The following is a 21,702-nucleotide window of genomic DNA, read 5'->3' as shown; positions in this document are numbered from 1 at the left end:
AGTCCAGAGCTGGTCTGGGTAAGTAGTAGTTTCAAACCCCTGGGGGCTGAGTTGCAGAGATGTAAAAGGGTTAACCATCCCTCCCCCTGGGCCTGATGATCCAGCACAGGCCCACTTGTCCTCTGCCTGAAGACCACCTTGTTGCTGAGCCCTAGGGCCTATGGAAATTATACTGCTGCTTGCGTAGGCTTCAGACCACCCAGAGACTCAACAGAGAGTAGAAATCTTGTTTTATTCTACCTACAAGATCAGCAATCTCCAATCAGCAATGGGGACAGAAACAAGTTTAAAGAAAAGTTAAGTATAAAAATATGAGCCAGAATCACTCATTTCCTTCAGGTTTGTAAAATGAAGCCAGGTTCTCTTTCCTCTGTAGGTGTCAGGGCCTGTTGCCACCTGCAGTGTCTGGTAGGGCCCAGGTCTCAGGTACATCTCCCTGCACAGAACGGGGGCTGTGGGGGCACAAGAGGGAGCCTGGGCATGTGTGGGACCTTCCGATCCCAAGAACATCAAGATCTGTGGAAGGAAAGCAAAAACCTCAATGAGTCAATGGGTAGTCATCCCCTTTCTCATCAACAAAATGCTTCCTTCCCCCCCCTTTTCTGGTTGCTGGACATCATGGGAGGGTAGTATGGGCAGAAGCCTGGGGATTTTGCTACATTACAGGATGAATCAGGATAATTTGCAGTTGGGGTAAAAGAAGGAAGGGTCAAAATTGTCCTTCTCCCTGTGTCCACTCAGAGCTCAGAGACAATTCCTACTTTGGAGTCAGACCATTCTATGAGGCTGCCCAGCCAGCGAGTACTGAGACTTCCTGCCCTCTGCCAAAACCCCTAACGATGGGATGCCGGTACTCAGCCCTAATGGAGGTCCCTGGGGCCAGGACACCTCTTCATTAAGTCCAGAGGCTGAAAGGGAGCCAGAGTCCTCCAGATCCTGGCCGTGCTTCGCCTCCCCTTGAGTGATGCCATGGCAGGTAGCCCATAAGTGTCATCAAGGCTACCACTATTAACCAACCACTCCTTGGCAGTCTGGCCCAAACCTCCACTCTCAAAGAATTTTTATTGGAGGATGCCAAAGATCCTGTAATGGAGAACCCAAGTTTCCTGACACTCTCTGTCTCTATGAAGATTAATCTTCACCAGTTTTGGCTCTCTGGATTATTTTCCATTCCCTAACCAAAACTGGGAATGTCTGGAAATATTTTTTTTTCTAAGGCCATTTTTTCGGCCTCCTTTTCTTTTTCAGAAACTTGGTCAAAATCAACCAAAGTCACGTGGCCTTTCTGGGAAAGCTTTACTCCTGGATTCCTGTTTGTCCTGGCATCCTTTCTGTGTGGTTAGCGAGGGAGAGGGGTATTAATAGACTTACTTCATTGAAAGCCCAAGCACTTATGTAAAGGACTCAAAATGAGTGTCTGAATTGATTCCTGCCAATGCTGGTGATTTATCCCAGGGCAGAGGTGGCCCCATACAGCAGGAAGAAGGCAGGTAGGGTTGTGGACTGTGCCTGGGGTCTTCACCCCAACTCTGCTGTGGGACTGAGAGTCAGGAAATCTGGGTTTTAACTCTGGCTCTGTCACACACTTACTGAGGGTCTTGAGGCAAGTCATTTAGTCTATCTGTGCCTCAGTTTCCTGACTTGTAAATGGGTGAAAAAATATCTTCTCCCATCTGCCCTGTGGGAGAGTAGTGTGCCTTAATGGAAGGAGCATGGGACTGGGACCTATGGCAAGTATTATTATTATAATTATTATTATTATATTTTAAGTGCTTATTATGTACCAAGAACTGGAGAAGCTAAAAGTTAATCAGATCAGACATAGTTCCTGTTTCTCATGGGGCTCACAGTGTAGAGGAGAGGGAGAATGAGTATTGTATCCCCATTTCATATAGGAGGAAATTGAAACAGAAATTAAGTGATGTACTCAAGATCACAAAACATCCAACTGGCAGAGCTGGGATTATAACCCAGGTCCTCTGACTTCCAGAACATTGCTCTTTCCAGTAGGCCACGTTGCTTTTCCAATCTCTCTGGGTCTCAGTTTTCTTACCTGTATAATGGGGCAAGAGACATTGGGAGCCCCATGAGGGTTCTCATAACCTTGTATCTTCTCCAGTGCTCAGTCCATGATAAATGACATAATTCTTATTGTGAAGATCAAAGAGATTATGTGACAGTGTTGTGGAAAAACAGAGCACTGTATACTGCTCTGAAACTCAGGCACATTTTGAGTGGAGTGCTCCACAAAAGGCACTGTCTCAGCAAGAGAGCATAGGTGAAGAGATTGGCAAAGCCAAGTGGAAGAATGAGAGTTTTTTTAAAAATAGTATTTAAGCACTTAATATGTGCCAAGCAGTGTACTAAGTGCTGGGGTAGATACAAGTTAATCAGGTTGAACACAGTCCGTCTCCTGCATAGGATTCAGTCTTAATCCCCATTTTACAGATGAGTTAACTGAGACACAGAGAAGTTAAGTGGCTTGACCAAGGTCACACAGCAGACAGCAGAAGAGCCAGAATTAGAACCCAGGTTCTTCTGGCTTCCAGGCCCATGCTCTATCCATTAGGACATGTTGCTTCACTAATGAACCCCCTGTCTGGCCACCACCAAACAGTGAGTTGGAACTCTGGGTTCTGCTTCTAGGGTTAGTGTGACCTAGAGAAGCAGTGTGGCCCAGTGGAAAGAGCACGGACTTCAGAGTTGGAGGTCATGGGTTCAAATCCCAGTTCCACCACTTGTCAGCTGTGTGACTTTGGGCAAGCCACTTAACTTCTCTGGGCCTCAGTTCCCTCATCTGTAAAATGGGGAATAAGACTGGGACACGTGGTTGTCCCACGTGGGACAACCTGATCATCTTGTAACCTCCCCAGCACTTAGAACAGTGCTTTGCACATAGTAAGTGATTAACAAATGCCATCATTATTAGTGGAAGGAACATGGACCTGCGAGGTAGAAGACCTGGGTTCTAATCCCAGCTCTGCCATGTGTCCGCTGTGTGACCTTGGGCTAGTCACTTCTCTGTACCTCAGTTTCCTCATCTGTCAAATGGGGATTCAACCCTACTCCTTCTTATTGAGACTGTGAGCCCCATGTAGGATGGGGACTGTGTCCTTCCTGATTAACTAGTATCTACCCCAGTGCTCAGAAAAGTGCTTGGCACAGAATAAGCACTGAAGTGCCAAACTTTGGGACTCAACCCACACCATAAATTCAGGGATATTTTTTCCTAGACAAAAGGGATGATTTTTATGGATCAGCTATACCCATCACTAATAGAAGCTACAGTCCTGGGTGTAATCCAATAGTGATTCGTGGTCCTTTCTCCTCTGGAGGTCAAAACACTTTTCAGAGGTGGTTTAATGATCCATCTCTACTGGCTGGAGTTGGGGAGGAGGCCTAATGAGCTCCCTGACCTATTGCAGAGAAAACAGAAACCTGAGAAAAGGGAATGACTGGCTCAACTGGATTCCCAGTGACAGTCCAGATGTCTCAGGGTAATTTATGGCCTAGCCATCCAAAATGTGATTTCATTACCAAGTATGACAGTGTCTCAACACTACCAGATCAGGCTGAACTCATTTGGATTAGGGAGGGTAGTATTAAATCACTTCTGAGTGGTTTGGCTATACACTGCTTGTATTCACTGGTCTTCACAGAAGTTGAAGGGGATGCGATAGGAGTTTTATCCTTAAAAATTAAAAAAGCACAGGCTAGATAACCTTGTGTGTTGGGATGCATCTACCAGGAGACAGGACCTCTTGAACTGCCTTTCTACTCTTTGATTCCACCAAATACATTCTACCAGTAGTTAAACCCTGCTCTAGGATGGTGCTGCAGCTTCCATAAATGAGAGCTTTAGAAAATTTTATCAAGTAGTAGTAAATTTTATCAAGTGCTGGTGAGCTAAAGGAATAACTTTGGGAAGAGCTTCCTTGGGGCCTGGGCCTATATCCCAGGATATCTGCTTAGCACCCTAGAAATAGTTCAGGTCAAAGGAAACCTCTGCTTTCCATAATAACAAGGTATCCATTTAGTTGACGTAATCCAGTGGTATGGTTTGTTTTAAAGGCTGTCAGTGTCACAGCAGGTAGAAGACCTTTCATTATTATTACACTTAGTATGTGTCAAGTACTAAGCTAAAAGCTGGTTTAAATAAAAGTTAATCAGGTTGGACAGAGTCCTTGTCTCACATGGGGCTCACAGTTTAAATCAGAGGGAGGAGGATTTAATCCCCATTTTTCAGTTGAGGAAACAGAAGCACAGAGAAGTTATGTGATTTGCCCGGGGTCACACAGCAAGCAATTAACCAAGCCAGGATTAGAACCCAGGTCTTCTGACTCCTAGGTCTGAGTTCTTTCCACTAGACCATGCTGTTTCTTTTTCATTCTATTTAATTCAACTCAGTTGCTAATGGGAAATGGTTAAGAGGGGAACAGTCAGGATTGGTGGAGACAGGGCGAAAGGGTACAGGAGATTAGCAGTGGTGATGGGATGGGGATGGTTGTCCTACTTTCCCCCCCTCCCCAGCCCTCCCTATGGGGTTTCCAGATGTCTGTGTCATGATTTCCATTCCCACAGCCTTGTGGGTTCCCAGTTCCACTCATCCTGGCTCTCACCTGAGGTCTGACTGCTTCCAAATGGTCATGAAAAAGTCCCAGATCACATCTTTCTGATTTATTAGTCTGCCTGTAGCCTGTCTGTCATCCCCATGCCCTGCCTTTTGCTCCCCACTAAAGAGCCCTTATTTCCCTGCTCTGCACTCACAGTGAAAGTTGAGACCCTGCCAAAGGGACACCTTGCTTTGAGGCAGTCATGTATGTATCTTTAAATTATCTATTATGAATTATATATTATGTGGCCTAGTGGGTAGAGCATGACCCTGGAAATCAGAAGTATCTGGGTTCTAAGCCCAGCTCCACTACTTGTCTGCTGTGTGACCTGGGGCAAATCACTTCACTTCTCCCTGCCTCAGTTACCTCATCTGTAAAATGGGGATTAAGACTGTGAGCCCTGTGTGGGACAGGGACTATGTCCAACCTGATTTGCTTTTATCTCCCCCAGGGCTTAGTTCAGTGCCTGGCACATAGTAAGTGCTTAACAAATACCAATTGTTATTAATTATTATTACTATTTATATTCATGTGTCTCCTATTCTAGACTGTTAGCTCCCTATGGGCAGGGAACATGTCTGCCAACTTTGTTGTATTATAGTCGTTCAAGTGTGTAGTACACAGTAAGTGCTCTATAAATACATTGATTGATTTGATAAGTAATGCCAATAAATCACTACCAAACCCAGCTGTGTAGGGAGGAGTCACACACTCTAAGTCCATACAAGCAAATTACCCAATAATTCAGTCTCCTACATTCACTTTGTTGAGCTAAGAGCTGCTGGACTGATGACCAGTTTATCCTTCAAGTTTATCCTTTCCTGCCTTAACTCAGCCCTCTCCTCTGCCAGACAAAACTATTTCTCCTCCCTTATTGACACCCATGCCCATCATCCCCATCAGTTCTTCCGTACATTAAACTCCCTTCTCAGGCCCCCGGTTCCTCCCCCTCCTCCTTCCCTCACCCCCAACGATCTGGCCTCCTACTTCATTAATAAAATTAAATCCATCAGGTCTGACCTCCCCAAAGTCGCTCCCCCCGCTTCTCCAACCCCCCGGCTCTCAACGCTCTCCGCTACTCTCCCATCCTTCCCAGCAGTATCTTCAGAGGAGATCTCCTCCCTCCTCTCAAGTGCTACTCCAGCCACCTGTGCTTCTGACCCCATTCCCTCTAATCTCATGAAATCTCTCGCTCCATCCCTTCTCCCCTCCTTAACTTCCATCTTCAACTGCTCACTCTCCACTGGTTCCTTCCTGTCTGTCTTCAAACATGCCCATGTCTCTCCCATCCTAAAAAAACCCTCTCTTGACCCCACCTCATCTTCTAGTTATCTCCCTCCCTCCATCTCCCTCCTACCATTCCTTTCCAAACTCCTTGAACGAGTCATCTGCACGTGCTGCCTCCAATTCCTCAACACCAACTCTCCCCTTGACCCCCTCCAATCTGGCTTCCGTCTCCTTCCACGGAAACTGCCCTCTCAAAGGTCACCAATGACCTCCTGCCTGCCAAATCCAATAGCTCATACTCTATCCTATTCCTCCTTGACCTCTCAGCTGCCTTCGACACTGTGGACCACCCCCTTCTCCTCAACATGCTATCCAACCTTGGCTTCACAGACTGCGTCCTCTCCTGGTTCTCCTCTTATCTCTCCGGTCATTCATTCTCAGTCTCTTTTGCAGGCTCCTCCTCCCCCTCCCTTCCCCTTACTGTAGGGGGTTCCTCAAGGTTCAGTTCTTGGTCCCCTTCTGTTCTCGCTCTACACTCACTCCCTTGGTGACCTCATTCGCTCACACAGCTTCAACTATCATCTCTATGTTAATGACACCCAAATCCACATCTCTGCCCCTGCTCTCTCTCCCTCCCTCCAGGCTTGCATCTCCTCCTGCCTTCAGGACATCTCCATCTGGATGTCTGCCTGCCAACTAAAACTCAACATGTCCAAGACTGAACTCCTTGTCTTCCCTCCCAAACCCTGCCCTCTCCCTGACTTTCCCATCACTGTTGACGGCACTACCATCCTGTCTCACAAGCCTGCAAACCTGGTGTCATCCTCGACTCCGCCCTCTCGTTCGCCCCTCACATCCAAGCAGTCACCAAAACCTGCCAGTCTCACCTCCGCAACATTGCCAAGATCCGCCCTTTCCTCTCCATCTAAACCGCTACCCTGCTCGTTCAAGCTCTCATCCTATCCCGTCTGGACTACTGTATCAGCCTCCTCTCCGATCTCCCATCGTCCTGTCTCTCCCCACTTCAATATATACTTCACGCCGCTGCCCGGATTGTCTTTGTCCAGAAACGCTCTGGGCATGTTGCTCCCCTCCTCAAAAAAACTCCAGTGTCTACCAATCAACCTACACATCAGGCAGAAACTCCTCACCCTCGGCTTCAAGGCTCTCCATCACCTCGCCCCCTCCTACCTCCCCTCCTTTCTCTCCTTCTACAGCCCAGTCCACACCTTCCGCTCCTCTGCCGCTAATCTCCTCACTGTGCCTCGTTCTCACCTGTCCCACCATCAACCCCCGGCCCATGTCATCCCCTTGGCCTGGAATGCCCTCCCTCCCCAGATCCGCCAAGCTAGCTCTCTTCCTCCCTTAAGGCCCTACTGAGAGCTCACCTCCTCCAGGAGGCCTTCCCAGATTGAGCTCCCTCCTTCCTCTGCCCCTCCTCCCCCTCTCCATCACCCCCGTCTTACATCCTTCCCGTCCCCACAGCACCTGTATATTTGTATATATGTTTGTACGTATTTATTACCCTATTGATTTGTTTTACCTGTACATATTTATTCTATGTATTTTATTCTGTTAATATGTTTTGTTTTTTGTTCTCTGTCTCCCCCTTCTAGACTGTGAGCCCACTGTTCGGTAGGGCCCGTCTCTATATGTTGCCAACTTGTACTTCCCTAGCACTTAGTACAGTGCTCTGCACACAGTAAGTGCTCAATAAATATGATTGATTGATAGGGGTCCAGGAAGACAGGAAGCATCGAGGGGCTCTTACTGGGCGATTTTGCAGTTTGTTGCGGCAACATAGCGTCCTGTATAGTGGATGTTGCATCTCACCACGTTGTTGGTGAAGTCCGACTCCAGCACGATGTACTTGGGGTTCACTTGAACCTGCAGGAAGGGAGGAAACAAAGAAGAAAGTCCAAAATTAGCATGTCAAAACCAACAGAAAGAAGCACTTCCTCATTGAGTGGATGGTAGATGCATGACATTTCCTCAGGAAGTGGTTCAGGCAGAAAGTGGCAGAAGGCTCAAGAGAGGTTTAGATAAATCCTTCGAGAAGAGGTTCAAAACAGGCTACTACAGAAGTAGTCAGACATGGTATGTGGCACCTCTCCAATATGAGGATGGAGCCAAGGAAGCAGCATCACTGAGTGCCTTCAAACATCTGTTCAGAGACAGACTATGGGGCCACTGGGCTGCAGGCTTGATCCAGTAATGGCAGTTCTAATATGTCTAGGACATCTCTTTAGCTTGTCATGAAGCAGGGGTGTGTGTGGGAGACACTGCTTGTGTGAGAGAGAACAGAAAAGGAGACTCTAGGGAAGGTCAGTTGTGTGTTGGGGGAGTTTATTCATTTGGCTGGAAGTCCTGTCTCATTCCATGATCTGTGAAAAGCCCATTTTCCAGCTATCAGGAGCTTGAACTTGAACTCAAAGTCCACATGCTTAGTCCTTATTTGAGTTGTAAGTCATTGCCTGAAAGAGGCTATTAAGTTATTTAATAGTAGTAGTAGTAATAGTATTTACTAAGCACTTACTGTGTGCAGAGCACTGTACTAAATTCAGGGATAGACTACACAAGGGGAATAAGACACAGTTCCTGTCCCTTCAGTGACTCACACTCTAAAAATAAAAAGGGTGAAAGGGAACTGATAGATCTATAAGGAGACAGGAAACAAAACATTAAGACATGTAATTGTTCTGACCATCATAAGGGGCCAAGCATGGCACCCAGATATCGCATATGTGGACCTGAGTGACAGAGAAAGATCTGTTTCCACAGGGGCAGGCTAAAAGGAGATGGGTTTAAATTCGAGCCAGGAGGGATTTAAGGTAGACATGAGAGAGAACTCCTTATGGCTGTCCCTTGTGAAACATCGAGATGGGTCATCAGTTAAGGTTGTAGAATCTTTTTCTCTGGAGAGTCTTTGGAAAGAGAAGGTAGGAAAACAATGTAGCCTATTGGAAAGAGCATGGGCTTGGGAATCAGAGGATCTAGATTCTAATCCTGGCTCTGTCCGTGACCTAGAACAAGTCATTTTAACTTCTATGTGTCTCAGTTCCCTCATCTGCAAAATGGGAATTCAATACCTGTTCCCCCTCCTACTTGGACTGTGAGCCCCATGTGGAACTTGATTATCTTGTATCTACCCCAGTGCTTAGTACAGTGCATGGCATATAAGTGTTGAACAAATGCCATTAGCTATCAAGAATGGTTGAATGAAATCATACCCAGAGACAGAGGAATGGATTAGATGACCTCTCAAAGTCCCTTTAAACTCGAAGCAACATTGAGGTTAGCTTTCAGTCTGGTATCCCAATCCTAAAGCTTCCTTACCCTTACAGATAAACTTTCATAGAATAGGGTCTTTGGCTGTAGATTCAAAACAGTCCTCTAGACTGTAAATTTTTTGTGAATAGGGAATAGGTCACCAACTCTGTTGCATTGTACTCTCCCAAATGCTTAGTACAGTGCTCTGCACACAGTGAGCACTCAATAAATACAATTGATTGATCGATTTGGCTCCGTCAAAGAGGGTAGCAACCCTCTAGGCTCAGATGCTCCTTCCATGATCAAGGAGACCCACCTTGAGGATGTAGTTTCCTGGCTGAACATCTGTTATATCAATCCACTGGCAATCAATGTCAGCATTATATGTATCATAGCAACCCGGACTCAGGCCCTGAGAAACGGAAAAATAGTTAAGGGGTCATTTGGCTTCCACCTTTAAGAATTTCTCCCTTCCCTCGTGCTGGACTACCAGATGCTAACGCTGAGTCCCATTCTCCTCTGGGTGTCTGGTCCCCAGGAGTCATTCTGAGTTGGTGCAGAATTCAGCTTTGAACCTTTGTCCTTGCAAATAGACCTGGGCTCCGCAAAGGAGACAGACACCCCCGCCATCCACACTTCTCTCTCAGCCATTTCTATTCCTTTCCAGACTTTAGCACCCAGGCAGGCAGCCCCTCAGCATGCTCCCCAAGTTCCCAAGTCCCATGAATGCTGCCCCACTTTAGCAGAAGCTGGAAGCTGGGGGGAGGGAGGGGAGGCAGGGGGCTGTGTCATTGGGAAGTGGGTGAGGAATGGAGTGATGAGCAAGCTGCTGTTTCAGAAGCATCCATGTCCCCATGGGGCTCCAGAATCCCATTGAATTTCACCCTTCACCTAGGCCACCTTGGCATTCTGGCTCCCCAGAGTTCATCTGCCTCCCAAGAAAGATAAGGGTGACATCGGAGAGCGGCACAGGACACCCAGGATGCAATGAAGAAGCGGCATTGCCTAGTGGAAAGAGCACTGGCCTGGGAATTGGAAGACTTGGATTCTAATCCTGCTCTGCCAATTGCTTGCTCTGTGAGCTTGGAGAAATCACTTAACTTCTTTGTGCCTTAGTTGCCTCAACTGTAAAATAGGGATTAAATACCTGTTTTCCCTCTTATTTAGGTGTGAGCCCCATCCTGGACAGAGACTGTGTCCTAGCTAATGAACTTGTACCTACCCCAGCGCTTGTAACAGTGTTTGACACATAGTAGGCACTAAGCAAATACCATAAAATTTAAATAAAAGCTAGGTTGAAGGCTCTGGAGCTCTGGCAGCCAGGGCGGGCCACTTCAGAAGGATGTTGGCAGTCTCCAGTCCACACTATAGCTTTCCTGACCTCTGCCCCCACATTCACATTCCCCACTATGATCCTATTCCCTCCCGTTCACCTGCGTGTGTGCGGTGCAGGCATAGCGCTTCAAGTTGCCAAAGTCACAAGTGGTGTCCTCTAGGCAAAAACTGGCCTTGTGGCCTTCTGCCACCTTCCGGCCTGTGGCTGCGTCCAGCAGGTCATAATGGCTGAATTCGTCCATGCTGTGGTAGTGCCTGCCAGACACAAGGATAGACAGACGGTCTAGTAAGGGTTTCACCTAGGAGTCAGAACACCCTGTTTCTCCTTCTAGTCCTGCATTGATTTCCCTCATGTCTACTTAGTTTCCTCCTTCAGAAAGCAGCTGCCATTCCTTAATGGAGGAGTCTCTATAGCTACTACAGCTAAAAGATGGTCCTGTCTTCCAGAGTTGGAGAGCCTTGGCTGTGCTCTTTCTCAAAAACTATGATCAGATCTGAAATGCTATTGAATTATGACTCAATTCAGTTTAACGGCCAAAGAGCCAGGAAGGAAAGCTCACTGTGGGCAGGGAATGTCTCTACCATTGTACTCTTCTTAGTACGGTGCTCTATACACTGTAAATGCTCAATAAATACGATTGACTAAATGTGAGAGGCTGCAGGCTTGAGAGCCTTGGGCCACTGTTAAAATGGTCACACCATTGTCAGAAAGCAGTATGACAGTCAGAGGACCTTCATTTTAATCTTGGATTGCCACTTGTTATATGTCACCCTGGACAATTCAACTTCTGGGGGCCTCCGTATCGTCAACTGAAAATAGGGATTCAATACCTTTTCCCTCTCCCACTTAGACTGTGAGCTCTATGTGGGACAGGGATTGTGTCCAATCTGTTTAACTTATATCTGTCCTAGTACTTAGAACAGTATTTGATACACTGTAAGTGCTTAACAAATACAGTAATAATAATGATGATAATAATAATAACAATGGCTAGAGGATTCCTGAATCAGCCAAAAGATTGGAAGGTGCAGACTGACATCTTGTACAGTGTGTTTTTAGCTTTAATTAATCAATCAATGGTTTTTATGGAGCATTTACTGTGTACAGAGCACTGAACTAAACACTTGGGAGAGTATAATACAACAGTTAGATGAGTTCCCTGTCCCCAATGAGCTTACAGTCTAGTGGGAGAGACAGACATAGTGATGCCTCTGGGCACCCTTCTGTAACTATCCATTAATTTGTTTTGGATTCACTTCTTTAAGATATCTAAATCTCTTCTCTCACTCTTATCATTAGTGGTATTTATTGAGTGTTTACCATGTACAGAGCAGTGTACTAAGTGCTTGGTATGGTATGATAGAGTATGATAGAGTTGTTAGACAAATTAACTGCCCAAAATGAGCTGGCAATCTTATTCACTGTCTGCACACTAAGCTCCTTGAGGTCAGGGATTCTGTGGACTAACTTTATAGTACTCGTCCAACCACTTAGTACAGTACTCTGCACAGAATAAGTACTCAGATACCATTACGATTGATTGTCCATCAGAAAGTAAGCATTTCAAGGATAGGGCTCAGGGTCTTAAATGCTCCCAAGTGCCTAGAACAGTGCTTTGCACAGACCAGATGCTTAGTCTGGTGCTGTGAACATTAATACTAATGCCAGGGCTTGTCTAGGTGCTATGGACCTTTGAATCTAGCTGGTCACTAAGATTTCCCCAGCTTCTCCAAGGGGCAATACCTCCCTTCTCATTTCAATGTCCTGTATGCCTCCCCACTGCCCTCCCCCAAGCCTTCCTCTCCACCACCCTCTTCCCCACACCAGTTTCTTCTCACTGGTGGCAGCTATGCCATTCCCAGGTGTGGCGAGGGCGATTGGGTAGGAAGTCAGCTGTGCCCTGGTTCTTCACCCTCTGAGGAAACCGCAGGAGCACTCGAATGTCGTAGTCTGTGGCCTCAGAGGTATAGGCCGTGCTGTCGGGAGGGAAGAAAGAGAGGTTAATTCCAGGCCAGATCACTGCTGCTTCTCAGAGCCCTGGGATTTGGGGGTGGGGTGGGGCGGGCGTGTGTTTGTGTATGTTTGTACTCTGGCCCAGACAAGGAGAGTCAGGGTGGTCAGAGTTGCAGGCTCACCTGAAGCCAACCTCGGAAACTGACCTAAAGTGATTAATAGGAGACTGGGAAGTTTCTGGGACTCCTGAGTTCCAGCTGGGCAGAATTATTTTATTTTTATACAATGAGCAGCCCTTTGGGAACTACCCAAAGTGACCCTTGTCAAGGTGGCCCTCATTCCCAGGGAACTGTTGCTGCATTGGAGCAGGCCTGGAGAGGCCCTGAGCCTTGGGCATAGAAAGGACAGGGATCTTGCGATCTCAGGAATCTCTTCTCAAGAACTCAAAGGAAGCTGATGCCATTTTACCCTGCTCAGCTGGCTCTGGGGCTGGAGAGGGAAGAAGCTAATCAGGGAACCAGCACTTGAATGTACAAGCAAAGGCCTTTCCTGGGATTTCTGCACCTCTCCACCACTCAATTCCACCTCTCTCAGGAAAAATAAAGATCAGGCAGAACCTCTTAACATTCCCCTACTTGATCTCTATAACATCTATCAGACTGTGAGGACAGGAAAGCTCCTGAGAGGCTGCATGGATCACATCTCCCAAACTACCCTGGCTAAGAAAAGGGCCTTCCCTACCTCTTAGATTGTGAGCCCCAATGAGACAGAGACTGTCTCTGATCTAATGATCTTCTTATCGACCTCAGTGCTTAACACTGGTCTTGGCATATAGAAAGTTCTTAATAAAGGCTATGGGTTCCAGTCAAGTCATAAAGACCTTACTGATGTCTAACTGTAACCTGCCTGGCTGAAATCCTCCCTCCTTTCCTCTGGTTCCACCCTCAGGGGAAATGGGGAATGCCTGGTCCCAGGTCTGTGAGTTGAAAGGATAATAAATTAAGAAGCTTCTCCACAGGCCCCTCCCCTCCCCACAGAGGATGCTGACTAGAATCTTTTTATGACTGCATCAGCTCTGAGTGACCCCAACTCCCATTTTGAACATGGCTCTGTTTTAAGAAAGGCTCAACCTCAGAGACGATTAAAAATGGTGACAGCAGCCTGGAGGGCTGGCACAGAGCTAACTTGTATCTGTCCTAGTACTTAGAACAGTATTTGATACACTGTAAGTGCTTAACAAATACAGTAATAATAATGATGATAATAATAATAACAATGGCTAGAGGATTCCTGAATCAGCCAACAGACTGGGAGGTGCAGACTGACATCTTGTACAGTGTGTTTTTAGCTTTAATTAATCAATCAATGGTTTTTATGGAGCATTTACTGTGTACAGAGCACTAAACTAAACACTTGGGAGAGTATAATACAAAGTTAGCAGATGAGTTCCCTGTCCACAATGAGCTTACAGTCTAGTGGGAGAGACAGACATAGTGATGCCTCTGGGCACCCTTCTGTAACTATCCATTAATTTGTTTTGGATTCACTGACCCAAACTGATGGCCCAAACTGATGGGCAGAAAGTGCTGACACAGAGAGGCGCTCCCTCCTCATGTCATGAAGCTCCAGTTGCACCCCACCTCCATGCCCGCCTCATCCACTTGCTGTTCCCACACCCCCCATTAGCCTGGCTTTCCCTTGACTTTGGAGGGAGTGGGGTGGGGGGGGTTCCAAGATGGGACCAACTCCCAAGGGTTAGGGGCTGATCTATCACTGGCTGAAAGAGCTCCACAGTGGCAGGTTGCTAGTGCAGTTTCTTTGTGTTTCCACCCAAGGCAGGGCAGGCTGGAAATCTGTTGGAAAACCAGGCCAGAAACAAAGCACTGGAGTCAGTCAGTAAGAAGAAAAAGTTTAAGAGAAAACTAAGGAAAACTAGGCTTATTCTCTCCTTGAGCCTTGATGGCATGGTGATAGAGTGAATAGGAAAGGGACTGCTTCCTGACCTAAAGTTTTTTCATGATGGGTCTGGAAGGAATCTGGATTCATCCAAGGGAGAGGCGTCCTTCAGAAAGTGGAGGAGGCTCAGGTCCCTCTCTCCACCCCTTTAACTCAGGGACTTCAGCCTTCTGTCCCTTGGTACTTCAAGTTCCCCTCTCTTCCCTCTCCTTCTCCCTCTCTTCCCTCTCCTCTTCCTCCTCCCTGCTTCTTCCCCTTCCTGTTCTTTCTCACTGTCTGTCTCTCTCCTCTGTTCCCTCTCTGTGTTCTCTCATTTGCCCGTCACCATCTCTCTTTCATTAGGAGTTCCTTGCTTTTCTGTAACAGCCTTGGGGTCTTGAGAGAAGGCTTTGAGTAATCCTGGATGCTTCCAATGGGATGGGATCATTATTTTAGGGAGGGAACACATTCCGGACCCAGAGCATTTCTTAACCTCCCATTGTCAAAGAACAGCCGCTCCATTTCACTTTTTATTGAACTCCTTTTCCACAAAGACCCAAGGCTCACTTCCAGACACCTTCCCAGTGAACCTAAGTGACTTAGCCAAAGTCCATCAGGAGAGCTGGAGAAAAACACTGGCCCTGTTCTATAACCCTGCCCTGAGGGTCTCCCATTTCCCAGTTCCTGGCTCTCATAGACAAGTGGTCAAGAAAATAACTCGAGCATAGGAGAGAGAGAATAGGGGCTGAAAGTGAATGTTTGGAACACAGGACCCTACGATGAAGGCAGCAGGTCTTAGTGAGAGCTTCAGGGCCCACAAAGACAGCCAACGGGCAACTCTTTGGGCTCAGAGAGGACACTGTTCACAGTGAGCACCCCATTCCAGATCCAGGGCCTGCCTTATGGACATCTGGTGGACATCATCACCCTACACAGAGCCCTAAAGACAGAGGCTGTTTATCAGCTCTGGAAATCTCTGGCGTGACCGATAGAGTGGAGTCTGGTTCCTTTCCTCTGAGCACAATGGAAGGCCTCAGCAGGAAGCCGTCAGCAAGAGAAATGTGATTTTCTTCTGCTGTTGGGGAGCCCCTGAAAAGGGGCCAGAGGCCACTTAGGACCGGCACCTGGAACTCCCTTTACTCCTAGATTCCTGCTTGTACCGGAGGAGGTTGGTGTATCTGCAGTGTCCTCAGCCCTGAATACTACCTCAGTCCCCCAGCATCCCTTTGAATAACAAATGATCTGATTAAAAAACAAACAACAACAACAAAAAAATGGAAACCCCCAAGAAATAAGTCCATCCCAGGAGCATTCTACCAAACTGCCCTTGGCAGATGGAGTAGCCAAACTTTCCTGAGAGGAGTCTCAGGGACTCCTTTTTTCCAGGGTCACCCAAATTTTCAAGAAAATTCTACAAAATGCCTAACCTAAGCCCTGCCCACTGTCTTTTCTTCAAAGTCAATAAAACAGCTTTCAAGAGCTTCAGATCTCCTGGGTCCTCCCTCAAAGAGGAGTTGATAAGATGAATTGTGACAGGATTTCACTGAGGTTGCTGCCAGCAGAACTTTGCTGTGTTGAGTGAAGTCACTTAAATTCTCTGTGCCTCGATTACCTCATTTGCAAAGTGGTGATTAAGACTGTGAGATATGGACTGTATCCAACCTGACTAGTTTGTATCTACCCTAAGTGCTTAGTATAGTGCTAGGAACATAGTAAGGACTTAACTACCATTAAAAAAAAATCCCAGCATCAGGGATCAGCATCCTGACTTAATTGAACTCACAAAGCCTGAACACTGGGTACTGAGGATAGGACCATGGAAGCAGCATGGCTTAGTGGCAAGAGCACAGGCTTGGGAGTCAGAGGTCATGGGTTCTAATCCCTGCTCCGCCGCTTGTCAGTTGTGTGACCTTGGGCAAGTCATTTCACTTCTCTGTGCCTCAGTTCCCTCATCTGTAAATTGGGGATGAAGACCGTGAGCCCCACGTGGGAGAACCTGATGACCTTGTACCTACCCCAGTGCTTAGAAGAGTGCTTGGCACATAGTAAGTGCTTAACAAATACCAACATTATTATTATTATTATTTTCCCTCCAGTGGCTTCCCCCAACACTCTTCCCATTTCTGATGGGCCTTTCGGAGAAGCAGCTTGGTTTAATCTATAGAGCAAGGGGCTGGGAGTCAGAATGTCATGGGTTCTAATACTGGCTCTGCCACTTGTATGCAACTTGGGCAAGTCACTTCACTTCCTGTAGCTCAGTTATCTCATCTGATAAATGGGAATTGAGATTGAGAGCCCCATGAGGGACAGGGACTGTGTCCAACCTGATTTTCTTGTATCCACCCCAGTGCCTAGCACACTCCTTGGCATATAGTATTATCATCGAAGCCAATAGCATTTGAGTGCATACTGTGTGCAGAGCACTGTACAAAGTGTTTGGAGAGTACAGTGACATCATTATTATTCACAGTAGTAGATGGAGCGACTGTGGCACAAAGGGGTGAAGTAGTTTGGCCAAAATCATGCAGCAGGTGACCTGTGGATCCAGCTGGGTTAAAAGCTTGGATTTACTGATGCCAAAACCTGAACTCTGCATGTCCACACTTGCCTAATGGTTAGAGCATAGCACTGGGAGTCAGAAACTTGGGTTCTAAACCTGACTCCACCACTTGTCCACTGTGTGACCTTGGGCAAGTCACTTCACTTCTCTTTGCCTCAGTCACCTCATCTGTAAAATGAGATGTATCTACTCCTTGTATCTACCCCAGCGCTTAGAGCAAATACTATTATTATTATTGTTAATAATACGAAAGGCTTCTCTGACCTGGCCATGGCTAGGAAGATAAGTCATCTGCTAGTATGGTTTGGAATTGAGGGTTCCATACTGAGGGGAGCGGGTTCCCTTCCCAGCATGCCAGGATTGCCCAAGACCTCTGAAGCCAGCGGATCCTGGTTAGGACAGCATCCTCTGGTCAGCATCACTCAACATGAGGAGGAGCCCTAGCACTCTTACTCCACCTAATTCTGCTCCAACCCTGAGACCGCATGCCTCTTTACCTGGCCAGGCACTTCTCCTCTGCTGCACAACGGAGGGAGTAGAGGTGGGCTCTCTGGACGTAGGTGGAGGCCTGCACGTAGTTAGGATCTGGCACCAAGTCAGGGAGGCCTGGAAGAGAACAGTGAATGGGTGAGACCTAGACTGGTCACATTTAATTTGTACTTGATAATGGTCACCTGTTCCACCTTCCATCCAATTCTACCTCGCCTTATTCCTTTCTCCAACTTCACCACCATTACTAACCTCCACCACCACTACTAACACCACTACCGCTACCACCACCACCACTAACATTAATACCATCGCCACCACTGCCACCAATATTACCACCAACACCACCAACATGACCTCCACAATCCAACACCACCATCATTACCACTACAATCCACCAGCACTAACAGTACCACCACCACTGCTATTTGTTGAGGATTTTTGCTTTGCAAAGCACTGTAGGAGGCCCAGAGGGAAATGATCAAAAATAATGAAGACTTATTTCTCTCCCACAAAGAGCTTTTAGACCAATGAAGATTGGCAAAACCAAAATACACTATAGATGCATCAGAACAGATGCAAAATGATTTTTAAAAATCCAGTATCAGAAGTGCACACCTTAGAGTTACAGAGAGAAAGTAAGTGCTCAGTAGCTAGTGTGGATGGGGATGGAGAGGGCAGGCCAGTGGGAGAGGCAATACTGAAAGGCATCTTGGGGTAACTGAGGCACAGAGAAGTTGTGACTTGCCCAAAGTCATACAGCTGACAGTAGGCGGAGCTGGATTTGAACCCATGATCTCTGACTCCAAAGCCCGTGATCTTTCCACTGAGCCACTGGGAGAAAAAAAGGTATTGTGCTCAAGAACCAGCGTGGCTCAGTGGCAAGAGCCTGGGTTTGGGAGCCTAATCCCACCTCCGCCACTTGTCAGCTGTGTGACTTTGGGCAAGTCACTTCACTTCTCTGTGCCTCGGTTCCCTCATCAGTAAAGTGGGGATTGGGACTGTGAGCCCCTCGTAGGACAACCTTGATTACCTTGTATCTCCCCCAGTGCTTAGAACAGTGCTTGGCACATAGTAAGTGCTTAACAAATACCAACGTTATCACCTCTCTACATGTTTTGTTTTGTTGTCTGTCTCCCCCTTCTAGACTGTGAGCCCGTTGTTGGGTAGGGACCATCTGTATATGTTGCCGACTTGTACTTCCTAAACGCTTAGTACAGTGCTCTGCACACAGCGCTCAATAAATACGATTGAATGAATGAATGAATGAGTCAGGTTGTGGATTCTAATCCCGGCTCCGCCACTTGTCAGCTGTGTGACTTTGGGCAAGTCACTTAACTTCTCTGTGCCAGTTACCTCATCTGTAAAATGGAGATTAAGACTGTGAGCCCCACATGGGACAACCTGATTACCTTGTATCCACCCCAGTGCTTAGAACAGTGCTTGGCACGTAGTATGCATTTAACAAATACCATTATTATTAACTATTGTTATTATTATCATTATTCATATCTTGTAGGAGCTGGGCTTTTAGCTGAACTTTGAACAGATGGAGGGAATGAGGTGAGCAAAGGGGAGGAGGAAGGGCTTCTCAGTGGGAGCCATGGCATGAGGAGAGTCAATCAATAGTATTTATTGAGTCCTTACTGTGTGCTGAACACTGTACTAACAGCTTGGGTGAGTACAATATAACAGACACATTTCCTGTCACAGTGAGCTTACAGTCTAGAGGAGGAGACAGACATTAATATAAATAAATTACAGATATGTATATAATTTGTGGGACTGGGAGGGGGATGAATAAAGGGAGCAAGTCAGGGCGATGCAGAAGGGAGTGGGAGTAGAGGAAAGGAGGGCTTAGTCAGGGAAGGCCTCTTGAGTATGAAAGATGATCATTTTCTTCCCTTCCCTCTTTCCCTGCAGGGGGATCAGTGTGTGGCTGCCTAACCCCAGGTGACAAAGACCCCAGTTCATACCTTATTACATTTCAAAAGCTGCCTGCCTTCGCACCTACTCTGCCCAACTTATGCTGTTTACTCCTATTCACTGACCTCTTCACTCTCAAAGACCCAAGATTACCCTAAACCCTGACTTTTCACTTTCCACACCCCTAGTACAATTCAACCCTCGCCTCAAGGCTCCCCTAGTCCCTGGCCTTTTCACTCTCAAGTACTCTCAAGGACAGTTCAACCATCTCCTCTGAGTATCACAGGATTAAGTTGTTATTGGAGCCATTTACCTCACCGACTCCACCATGACCCTTCAATTCCCCCCCCCCACCTCCTGTCAGCCCATCCCAGTCCTCCTCTCCCACATCTCGCCCAACCATTTGCCACCCAACTCCTCCCTTTACACCACTCCCGTTCTCACCCACCTCTCCATCCCTGTAATCCTGTCCCAGTGCTACCACTCTCCCCCTTCCCATGTGCGGGCCCCTGTCAACTCACTCCCATTCAAACCCTCCCCACCCCTTGCATTATCCCCTCCCACACAACCCCTTTGAGAAGCTTCCCTTCATCCTTGACCTGTTCCTGTCTGTCACTCCTCCTTCTCGCCATCACTGAAACCTGGCTCTCCCAAGGTGACACAGTCATCATCAATCGTATTTATTGAGCGCTTACTGTGTGCAGAGCACTGTACTAAGCGCTTGGGAAGTACAAATTGGCAACATATAGAGACAGTCCCTGCCCAACAGTGGGCTCACAGTCTAAAAGGGGGAGACAGAGAACAAAACCAAACATACTAACAAAATAAAATAAATAGAATAGATATGTACAAGTAAAATAAATAGAGTAATAAATATGTACAAACATATATACAGGTGCTGTGGGGAAGGGAAGGAGGTAAGATGGGGGGATGGAGAGGGGGACGAGGGGGAGAGGAGGGAAGGGGCTCAGTCTGGGAAGGCCTCCTGGAGGAGGTGAGCTCTCAGTAGGGCCTTGAAGGGAGGAAGAGAGCTAGCTTGGCAGATGGGCAGAGGGAGGGCATTCCAGGCCCTGGGGATGACGTGGGCCGGGGGTCGATGGCAGGACAGGCGAGAACGAGGTACGGTGAGGAGATTAGCGGCGGAGGAGCGGAGGGTGTGGGCTGGGCTATAGTAGGAGAGAAGGGAGGTGAGGTAGGAGGGGGCAAGGTGATGGAGAGCCTTGAAGCCCAGGGTGAGGAGTTTCTGCCTGATGCATAGATGGATTAGTAGCTACTGGAGATTTTTGAGGAGGGGAGTAATATGCCGAGAGCGTTTCTGGACAAAGATACGGGGGCCTCATCTTCTCCCACTCCCCCACGCTCACTGGGAAAGGAGGAGGTATTGGTTTCCTTCTAACTCTCAACGCCGCTTTCACACCATCCCATCTCCCCCATCCCTTTCTTTTCCTTACTTTGAAGCTTATATCATCTCCCTCTACTTGGAGAAGCAGTGTGACTCAGTGGAAAGAGCACGGGCTTTGGAGTCAGTGGTCATGGGTTCACATCGTGGCTCTGCCAATTGTCAGCTGTGTGACTTTGGGCAAGTCACTTAATTTCTCTGGGCATCAGTTACCTCATCTGTAAAATGGGGATTAAGATTGTGAACCCCCCATGGGACAACCTGATCACCTTGTAGCCTCCCCAGTGCTTAGAACAGTGCTTTGCACATAGTAAGCGCTTAGTAAATGCCATCATTATTATCCAACCCCATTCCTTTGCACCTTATCAAAACTCTGACCCTCTCCCTTCTTCTCTCCCTAACACCTATCTTCAATTGTTCGCTCTCCATGGGCTTCTTCCCCATTGCTTTCAAACATTCCCATGTCACCCTCATCCTAAAAAAACCCGTCCCTTGACCCCAGGGCTCCCTCCAGTTATCACCCTCTCTCCCTCCTACCATTCCTCTCCAAACTCCTTGAGGGAGTTGTCTACACCTGCTGTCTCAAATTCCTCTCCTCCAATTCTCTCCTTGACCCCTTCTAATCTGGCTTCCATCCCCTTTACTCCACAGAAACTGCCCTCTCAAAGGTCACCAATGATCTCCTTCTTGCCAAATCCAACAGCCTCTACTTCATCCTAATCTTCCTTAACCTCTCAGATGCCTTAGACATTGTGGACCACCACCTTCTGCTAAAATCATTGTCTAACCTTGGCTTCACTGACTCTGTCCTTTCCTAGTTCTCCTCTTACTTCTCTGGCCGTTCATTCTCAGTCTCCTTCGTGGGCTCTTCCTCTGCCTCCCACCCCCTAACTGTGGGGATCCCACAAGGTTCAGTTCTGGGTCCTCTTCTATTCTCCATTTAAACACACTCCCTGGGAGAACTTATTCACTCCCATGTCTTCAACTACCACTT

General features: G+C 47.3%; 1 protein-coding gene across 1 annotated transcript in view; it reads right to left on the bottom strand.

The window, feature by feature from the left end:
- Nucleotides 1–221: 221 nt before the first annotated feature.
- LOXL1 (lysyl oxidase like 1) overlaps nucleotides 222–21,702 on the bottom strand; it is a 37,772-nt gene continuing 16,291 nt past the window's right edge. The window contains exons 2-7 of the mRNA XM_038746633.1: nucleotides 17,392–17,500; nucleotides 12,285–12,422; nucleotides 10,544–10,700; nucleotides 9,427–9,522; nucleotides 7,612–7,727; nucleotides 222–516 (exon numbers count right to left, since the gene is read on the bottom strand). Coding sequence (XP_038602561.1) covers nucleotides 510–516; nucleotides 7,612–7,727; nucleotides 9,427–9,522; nucleotides 10,544–10,700; nucleotides 12,285–12,422; nucleotides 17,392–17,500 — 623 coding nt within the window. The 3' untranslated portion in view covers nucleotides 222–509. The remainder of the gene's footprint in view (nucleotides 517–7,611; nucleotides 7,728–9,426; nucleotides 9,523–10,543; nucleotides 10,701–12,284; nucleotides 12,423–17,391; nucleotides 17,501–21,702) is intronic.

This window comes from Tachyglossus aculeatus, chromosome 5 (assembly GCF_015852505.1).
Source record: "Tachyglossus aculeatus isolate mTacAcu1 chromosome 5, mTacAcu1.pri, whole genome shotgun sequence".
In the NCBI taxonomy this organism is placed as follows: domain Eukaryota; kingdom Metazoa; phylum Chordata; class Mammalia; order Monotremata; family Tachyglossidae; genus Tachyglossus; species Tachyglossus aculeatus.
The sequence above is the reverse complement of the archived record's forward strand: the minus strand, read 5'-3'. Positions and strand labels throughout refer to the sequence as shown.